Genomic DNA, 9365 nt, shown 5'->3' on the forward strand with positions numbered 1-9365 from the left:
TGAGGAAATTGCTATTGTTTCCAGTCAAAGGCGGGCGGCAATTTGAGCGAGTTTATCCCGGGAGCACTGTATCAGTTAATCTGCATCGCGGGGCCGAGCCGGCAGCTCCTGGGGCTGCGGCGAGGGGGGGATTGTGCTTTGGAAATAAAAACAAGAGGAGGGAGATCAAGCGCGGGCTTCCCGCCCCGGCGTCCCCGTTTCCCTCGCTCCCCGCCCGTGGGTTTTTCCTGCGCCGAGGCGCAGCCCCAGCTCTGAGCACGGCGCACAGAACACCCCTCTCAGTGCGCGGCCAGCAGCGTTTCTGGGGCGCGCTCGGGGCCGCGCATCGGGGACGCGCGGAACGCACCGCAGGCCCGCCCGCCGGGGTCGGTGTCAGTGTCGGGGCCGCGCCGTGCACACGCGCGGACGCGCGCGGAGCGGGGCGCAGGGGCGCGCACGCAGACAGCCCCGGCGGGGGCCGCGCACATGCGCGCACTCACGGCCCGGCACTCACGGGGGCGGGCGGGCGCTCGCACACGCGCGGGCGCGCACACGGGCGCGCACCCGGAGCCACACGCAGCGGCACAGACGCGTTCCCGGTCCCGCCGTGCTCCCTGCGCGCCCGGCAGCGCTCGCACCGCTCCCCGACATCGGCAGCCAAGGACCCCCCCGCCGCTGTCCGGCCATTAGTGCCTGGGGGGGGGAGGAGGAGGAGGAGGGAGGAAGGAGGAATAAGTCTATTAGTAATAACAACAACAACAACAAAACCCACCAACAAATCCGCACTAGCGCCTTAGTCCTTCTCTCAGACCGTCGACTGCCTGGCATCGCCGTGCATCGGGCTGCTGTGCTGGGACTTTGTTTCAAGTAAAAAAAAAAAAAAAAGCAAACAAACAAAAAAACCTTCGCTTGCTCAGCCACTTCCATTTTTTCCCCTGCAGTCTCGCTGGTTTGAGGTGGTTGTTTTTTGTTGTTGGTTTTTTTTTTTCCTTTTTCCCTTCATGTGGTTGGATTTGGTGGATCCGGAGGCAAAGCTGCTTTTTTTCCTCGGTGGGGTGTGCGTGTGGCGTGCGGGGATTTTCTCGCTGCGTTTTTTATCTTCTGCTGCTTTTTTTAATCTTGGTTTTGAACCTGAGCCGGGAAAAATGGGAAACGGTGCTTCCGTCAGAAGGGGAATCTCTCCATCACTGTTGTTGGGACGTGTGCCTGTGGTGCTAGTGTTTTAGAGAAATAGCCTGACAGCTTTCGGAGTGGAAGGTAAGGGTGCCCGGGGCATTTCCATTTCCCATTTCCAGGGATTACGACTGGAGAGCTTTTAGTTTGGGATTCCGGGGAGGAGGCGGCGGAGGAGGGGGACAGGCTGTTGCTGAAAGATAGAGAGAGAGAGAGAGAGAGAGAGAGAGAGAGAGAGACAGCACATACGAAATGATCTCCGCATTTACTTCAGCGCTGCAGTTTAAAAGTTAGAGAAGTCCGTCTTGCGACAGGTCTGCTTCCCTGAGAGTAATTTCCAGCGAGACCGAGAAAACCTGAGGTTTGTGCACGATTGGGGTAATTTGGATTGAGGGGAGGAGGGGGGGGGGGATGTTAGGTTAATAGGAAGTTAAAATAAGAGAAGTCAGTGGGTCTTCTGCTGGGGAAAAAAAAATAAATGGAGTGATGGCGCCGTCTATGTTCGGCTAAACTACAGTGTCACCTAGAAAATCAGTTTGGGGAATATCCAAACTAAATGCCCGTTTCTTTTCAGCAGAAGAGGATTCTCCCCCTACCCAAATGGGCAGCCTTAAACCTCTGTGGCCGTTCTTTAACCCCCTCCTCCATGGACAAGAAAGATCTTTTTAATCTGAGTGTTTAATCCTTTCAGTGAGCAGATTCATTCTACATCTAGCTATACTGCAAACTAACTGAAATGCTGCCGGCACACTCAGATCGTGTGTCTCTGTGCATGTGTGTGTGTGTATAATGCACACAGAGAGAGAGAGATTAAGCCACTCTTGTGTTTCTGTAGCCTTGTATGAACAAATGCACAACTAAAATGACGGCTGATTACATTTCTTCATAGAAAACAGCCTAGCACTGCAGACGTCTTTATTTTTCTAGTGCAGATATTACATAGGATGGGAAAAGTCAGAGGCATTTTTTCCCTTTCAAACGGAAAAGTAAATAAGATCCCTTTCTGCTTTCCAGATTATAAAATTAATCCTTTTTCATGGGTGGAATTCTTAATTTAGACACTTATTGTCACATTGGCTTTCAACGCCTACACCATCCTGAATAACACTGCGCAGAACTGCATTGCCTGCAAAGTGCTTCAGCAAAGGGGAAATTGTTTCCAGAATTCCCAATAAGTTTCTGTTTCTTAAAACCTTAAATGCTGTACCAACCCTATTTGGAGAAGGAGGACCATGTTATTCACTGAGATGGATGCTCAGAAAGCAGAAAATCTGACTGTATGGATAGACCCAGCAGCAGCTCTGCCTTTTTTTTTTTTTTTTTTTTTTTTAAAAACCTCTGCTATAAAGAGGGTTAGAGTTGGTGCTGCTTTTTGCCCATTTCAGGATTCAGAGTTTGCATTATAATCTAGGAGATACGAAAATCTCTTCAAGGGAGCTTAATCCGGTGACTTGCTGTGTGTTACGCAATGGGAAACAGAAGATGCCTTGCTGTTTGGTGAGGAGATGAAAAGCTGGGCAAAGACACACATCAAAACTCAGTAACGGTGCCTGTGTGTATGTCTGCCTCTGCTTACTGAGCAACAGTGGAAGAGACCTCAATTTAGAGAGTTTTGAAATTAGGTTAGTATCACTGCTTTCTGCTTGCATTTAAGAGAAGAAAGCAAAAAGCTACTCATTTGTAAGAGTCAAGCAACTTCTCAAAGGTTAATAATGAAAACGGTCAATTTGAATTTCTTTTGGTATTGTTACAGAGATAAATATAACTAAGGTTTGCTGTATTAACCTAGGCCACTGTTATGAGAACAGAGCATGTGGAGGTTGTGAGGGTTGACAGGTGCAGTAAGACAGCTTTATTTGGAGATACTAGCAGAGAAAATGTAGCATGTCTTTCATTGTTCAAGCACACGGCTGCAAAACACAGGAACTAATCAGAACAATGCAAGATATTTGTAATAAGAGGGCAAGTGCAGTCCAATAGGTGCAGAGATCCTACTGTGGCACTGCCAGCTATATAGAGCTGCTGGTTGTAGATACTAATACTGTAAACTATTTTATATATCCTTAAAGGTTGAAGCTATTGAAACTATTATCTTAAAAAGCTGTCATTTAGTGGTAGTGTCAGACCAGCAATAGTTTAATCTTTTTTTTTGTTTGTTTCTTTCTTCAGTAGTGTCAAAATTTACATTAATCTCAGTATTTGCTGCCTGAGTTTCGTTTTTATAGAGATCTCTATATACCAGGTGGCCGGGGTGAAGGCATGTAGGCATACGGGAGATAATGTTCCATCTGTGACAAATAGTAATTTGTGCATTTTTAAATTATGGCTGTAATTCTTCAGTTACTTCTCAGACTTAATAGAAAAATAATGTATAACAACAAATGCTACCAGTTTTCTTGTTCTATTCCGGTGAAAATCTGCATGTGCATATATGACTAAAGCAGATTACTTATTTACTTTTTGAAGAAATAAATAAATAAATTTCCCCTCTCTTGGTCTGTCGGGTAAGGCATCTAGGCTTTTGCTTAAGTTGAGCAGTTCTAGTCCACGCCATGATGACTACATCCTAGAGAGGAGAGGACGTTCCTATTAATAATCTAATAGATGTTGAGTTTTAATTTGCCTATGGAAGACGTGTCTGTCGCGGTGGCCACATGATGGCGCTGTGAACACAGCGGCAACCCCGGCCCTTGCGTTATAAAATAAAAATTACCTGCCCTTCTTTCTGAAAGGGGTTCTAACTGCAAGCTTGAAAACAGCTGGCTCGAATATTGGAAGGAGTTTGGTTTTCTATGCGTGAAGAATTCTACTTGCATTTTTATTTCATTTCATCTCCTGCAGGCCAAATGACATAGGATGAAGGCTGTTCGTAATTTGCTGATTTATATATTTTCCACCTATCTACTGGTTATGTTTGGATTTAATGCTGCCCAAGACTTCTGGTGTTCCACGTTGGTGAAGGGGGTCATTTATGGATCGTATTCTGTAAGTGAAATGTTTCCTAAAAACTTCACAAACTGCACTTGGACGCTGGAAAACCCAGATCCAACCAAATATAGTATTTACCTGAAATTTTCCAAAAAGGACTTCAGATGCTCCAACTTTTCCCTCTTGGCTTATCAGTTTGATCATTTTTCCCATGAAAAAATAAAGGATCTTTTAAAGAATAACCATTCTATAATGCAGCTCTGCAATTCCAAGAATGCTTTTGTATTTCTGCAGTATGATAAGAATTTTATTCAGATACGTCGCGTCTATCCTATCAACTTCCTGGGATTACACAAAAAAGAAGAAGACCAAAAATCCTTCTTTGAATTTTTGGTGTTGAACAAGGTGAGCCCAAGCCAGTTTGGGTGCCATGTGTTATGCACTTGGTTGGAGAGCTGCTTGAAATCCGAGAACGGGAGAACTGAGTCCTGTGGGATCATGTATACAAAATGCACCTGCCCTCAGCATTTGGGAGAATGGGGAATAGACGACCAGTCCCTGGTGTTGCTCAATAACGTGGTGCTGCCCCTCAACGAGCAGACAGAAGGCTGCCTGACCCAGGAGCTGCAAACCACCCAGGTCTGCAATCTCACCAGAGAAGCCAAAAGGCCGCCAAAAGAAGGTAGGTGCTTCTTGGAGGGGGGCTGAATGCCATGCCAGTGTGTAAGCCCAGCTGCTGGCTCTCCTTAATACTCACATTCATTTGAGCTGCTCTCCACTCTGGCTCTCCTCTAGACGAGGCAAAAGGGCTGGAGAAGATGCACATTCCCTCAAGGCAGGGAAGGCTGCATTTTCATTTCTAAACTGATCTAGGCTTCAGCATATAGTTATGCTGAGCACTGTTGAAACTCCTTACAAGTGAGATCCATCTGTTTTAAGGCCTCACTTACAGTAATTCCCACAGGTTGTGAGCCAGGAATCCCTTTCCCCCTCACCACCTCTTTACTGCAACCACCCAGCTACAAACCTTGGCCCTCTTGATATGCTCTCTCAACTTTGCAAGGAAAACATTTCCAAAGGCATGCAGGCAACCTGACAAAAGACCAAGAGATTTACCATGTTCGGGTCACCTGGTCCCAACTGGGCCAGAACTCAACTACCTAAAACCAACCCAAAAGCAAATGCAATTCTTCAGGGTGAACCCTCTGCCTGAGATACCTGGAGATGTGAGACACTGTGCAGGCAGGACGTGCTGGTTTAACCTGTTGGGAGCTCTGCAAAGGGGCTGGGGGCTGCTGCTGCACCTGTTCTCCAGGCAGCTTTGGCTCCCGGAGATGAAGGCTCAGAATCTCATTGCAGTATTAGAGAGGAGGGGGAGGGGGGGATTGATGTGTCATTCCCAGCAGCTGCTTCATGTCCCTGCTGGAAAAAGGGCATAGCTGTGGAACGGTGGGAAGACAGGGGTCCAGCAATTAACGTGGCAGTCCTCTGCTACATACTTCTTGTGTTAGCCTGATATTTTGGAGAGGTCGGGCTGGGGAGGGTGATTTTGGGAAGGACATTAGGGGATTGCAAGGCAGGAGAGGCATGGGTTGAACCTAGCTGGGAGGCTCTGGCTGCAACCTATGTGCGAGGGGGTGCTTCAGAGCTGCCATGCGGGAATGGGGGACGGGGGGATAAATTATCGAGCTTCGGGTATTGCATTTTAATGCAGGAAATGTTCCTTCTCTCCTTGTTTTTTGCATAGCCACAAAGCTCTCAGTCTGTGCCGAGGCAGTGCCAAGCTCCCAGCCCCCCTAATAGAAGTTGCTTTGTGGAGGAATGTAACATTGACACGTTGTTAGGAGAGGATTTTCTTTAAGGGCAGCCAAGCCCCAGTGCTGTGGGAGAAGAAAAGCTGAACTTGCTCCAGCTGCCGCGGAGCCAGCGGCCAAGGGCAGGGCAGGGGGAGGGGTGGGGGACACTTTCGGTGTCCTGCGGCTCCGCGCCTCTCCCGCCACCCAGCATCCCGGGAACAGAACGATCCTAACGGACGGGGGAGGCTCGGCTGCTGTAAAAACCTCCCAGAGAAGCGGCGGCAGGGATGGTATTTAACATCGTTTAGAGCTAATTATTGCCCAGGGAGGCGGAGGCAGGCCCGGCCGCAGCAGGCGGAGCCGGGCAGGAGCCCCGGGCGCTGCGCGGGGGCGCCTCCGCCTCCCCCGCCCGGCGCGCAGGGCTCGCAGCGCCCGAGGGCGGCCACGGGCGAGAGGCACCGCCTGCGCTCCCTCGGTCTGCGCTGTGTGAGAAATGGGAGTCACGGGGGAGCCACGGAGCCCTCTAGAAAATAGGAACGCCGCAGAGCGGAACGCGCGCAGGAACCGGAGGGGCGGTGCGGGGGTCGCTCCACGTTCTGAGCCTCACCAGGGTCCAGCGGGACCCCGCGGAGGGGCGGGCGGAGCAGCCGTCGCTGCCCCGGCGCCGCGGGAAGCAGTGCCCCCGAGGGAGAAAGGCGCATTTATCCCCTCCTCCTCCGCCCCTGGCTCTGATTACCATCCTAAGGCAATCCACGTCCCTGGTGGGGCCGGGGACGAGGGAGCGCGGGCACAGGGAGTGCATAGGCCACCGCGTGCTTTCACATCTTTCTCCAAAACATGCTAAATTCCAAGGGGATGCGTGTCTCCAGGTTAAAGCATCTACTTCAGAAAGGTGGTTATTGGAAAGAACAGAGGAAAGTTAGGGCAAACACTTATTTTGTTTTTTTCTTCCCTTAAATTTTGAAACACGTTCCCAGCATATTTTGCTTCCAGTTACAGGCATATTTTAATTCTTGCCCCTACTTGTGCGTTTTCCTGCATATGAGCTTCAGAAATGGCATTGTTAGAGGGGGTGGAAATTTCACATGGTAGGTAGAAGGTTTGCTTTGCTTGCTTTTCACTGTATTTAGTGGGTTTTTTGGGTGTTGCTGAGAATTTTAACATTATTAAAATTATTTCACACTTTAATTGCTTTAATGCACTTGGAAATCAGTCATCAGATTGTTACTCGTAGTTATAATCAGTTTGCAAATTAAGCCTAACAGTGTTTCTCAGTAGCAGTAAGGGTTTTTTTGGGATTTTTTTTTTTTGTGTGTGTGTGGTTTTTTTGGTTTTTTTTATCTTCCACTCAGTGTTTAAAGCATTTTTCCTGTTCCTCAGAAGGCTAAAAATCTGCAAGAGAGGTGTGTTGAGTCGTTCTTTTCTGTAGATATAGTCACATTCATTAGGCACATCAGTCAGTGTATTTGTCTGTATAAAGCTAGTTTGTAGTTCAGTTGAAAGCTTTATTGAGGGATCAAAATGTAGAACATTCTTGCCACAAACATGATGCAATTCATCACTTCTGTCAACAAACATTAAGGCAAGAAATACAAATTTTGTTTTCACAGACAATCTGATTCAAGTTATATTGGCACAAGTAGCATAAATAAGGTAGACCAATAAGTAAGAGAATGGTTGTTAGGGTTCTTAGTGACAACAGAAAGCACAGTTTTGCCAGTGCAAGTTGAGTTTTAAAGAGAATGGAGTTTACTATTGAGAAAGTGCTCTGGATTTGATAAGACTCTGTTTTATGAATTTGTGTATTACTTTTAGGTTTCATACTGACGTTGCCTAGCAATGATTTTTGGAAAGGAATTGCAGAGACCTGACAGCTTTCTACAGTATTATGAAAACCCTTCTATCCTTCAGATTTGCTTTCATCAAGCTTGACTGTATGAAGTGCAAAATCTCTTCCCAAAACTATTTTCAGTCCTGTTTTAGAATAGAGAGCATTTAGATTAAAGCCTACTGTTTCTATTTTGAATCTCTGAAATTTTGAATTTGACAAATGGCTTAGAGAAATGGATGAAAGTCAGTATTTTTCCTTTTTAAGAAGTGTTGCATTTTACAAAAGATATGACAAGTATACAATGGATGATTGTGTTTCTAAATGTGCTGAAGTGCTGAACAATAAAAGGAACTAGGTCAAAAAAAGAAACTATAACTGTTACTTTTTAATAAAATAGTTTGGAAATAAGGTGGTTTATTCAGCATTTCTTCTGTAGATAGATTATCTTAGGTGTCATTGATTAAAGCAATATTGAATATCACTGCATTTTCACTAAGACCTGGTTTCTTTGTATCTAGATCTGTTTCTGTAGCCTTACATTTGAGATGCTTAGCCTAGATCAAAGCATTTGCAAATAGATCTCAGTACTCTTATGGGGTCCTGAATTTACGGGCTATGGGGATTTTGTCCTCTTGATTTTCAGTGCCGTGACTGAACTGTGTCATGAAGTTTCTGTCTATAAGACAGGACTCAGTTCCAAATCTAGTGGACCTGTAAAACCTTGGCATGTAGTCAATCCATACAATTTTCTGAACAAGGACAAGAAAATCCCAAAATGTCTTTTCTTTCTGTGGCCATTGCAAAACTGGAATATTATTGTGGGGTTTTATAAAAATTACTTAGACAGAAACTATAGACAGTTTTCCCCCATGTTTTACTGCCAAATCTGAATGGGACCCTCTTAAACAACTGAATTAATTTCTTGTCTTCTTACTTCCAACAGGAGAAGAGAGGGGATCCTCACATTCATTTAATCTCAGTATTTGGAGTTCCAGGCTTAATCTTTTATGTTTCATTCAGACAGTCTAAAGTAGTTTTAGTGGGGATTTTTTTATTATGCTAGAAATGTAACTTTGGTCTACTTTGTAACAAATTCTAACACCGCACTATGTACCAGCATCGTAGTATTCAGTAATGATTTATTTATTTATTTAATCCTCTTAACAGAGGATTAAAATAATTTATGCCACACTGTTGAAAACTAGTAAGATGTAGGATGTAGATAGTTTTGTGGAGCTTTCATGACACATATGCTTTTACTTATATATCATTCCATGAATGCCTGATTCCTGTTGCACACAGTTAGGATGAATTAATAATATTCACCACATACCCAGAGATCACAAGCTGGGTGAGTAGGCTGGACATCCCTAGTCAGGAAGTCATAATCAGTAATACCATGTCATATTATGGCCCCATCAGAGGATTTAAACTGTGAAATCAGTGCAGGCTTTGTCTAGTAACAACAAAAACTACAAAATGGAGTCCCACAACCTTACACTTCTAGAGGGCTATTTAGTATTTAGTGTGCAATGATTAAAGCAAAACTTAGAAAATCCAAAATAGATAAAAACGGTTGTCCAGAATACTGAATGAGTATAGTAACATACTTGGAAGACTCTTAATAGTTTTTATATCCTGCTGCTTGCTGTGGCTCA

General features: G+C 45.6%; 1 protein-coding gene across 3 annotated transcripts; it reads left to right on the forward strand.

Moving 5' to 3' along the window:
• Positions 1-547: 547 nt before the first annotated feature.
• LOC114066669 (adhesion G protein-coupled receptor B3-like) lies at positions 548-4844 on the forward strand. 3 transcript variants are annotated; one of them, XR_003573225.1, is made up of 3 exons: positions 548-1236; positions 1427-1513; positions 3994-4844. XR_003573225.1 is itself a non-coding variant. In XM_027901509.1 (2 exons), exon 2 carries the CDS (start codon positions 4009-4011, stop codon positions 4786-4788), a length of 780 nt encoding a protein of 259 aa, XP_027757310.1. In that variant the 5' UTR covers positions 548-1236; positions 3994-4008; the 3' UTR covers positions 4789-4840. The 3 variants fall into 3 exon arrangements, 2 of the variants coding, with proteins under 2 accessions (XP_027757310.1, XP_027757311.1); XM_027901509.1 differs by lacking the exon at positions 1427-1513 and having other exon boundaries at positions 3994-4840; XM_027901510.1 differs by lacking the exons at positions 548-1236; positions 1427-1513 and adding an exon at positions 2273-2774 and having other exon boundaries at positions 3994-4842.
• Positions 4845-9365: the final 4521 nt, after the last annotated feature.

Source organism: Empidonax traillii, unplaced genomic scaffold (assembly GCF_003031625.1).
Source record: "Empidonax traillii isolate 1590-97213 ecotype Southwest subspecies unplaced genomic scaffold, ASM303162v1 scaffold795:size289886, whole genome shotgun sequence".
Taxonomy (NCBI): domain Eukaryota; kingdom Metazoa; phylum Chordata; class Aves; order Passeriformes; family Tyrannidae; genus Empidonax; species Empidonax traillii.

Coding starts and splice junctions, on each gene's coding strand:
- LOC114066669 (XM_027901509.1), top strand. CDS start 4,009: ATGAAGGCTGTTCGTAATTTGCTGATTTATATATTTTCCACCTATCTA.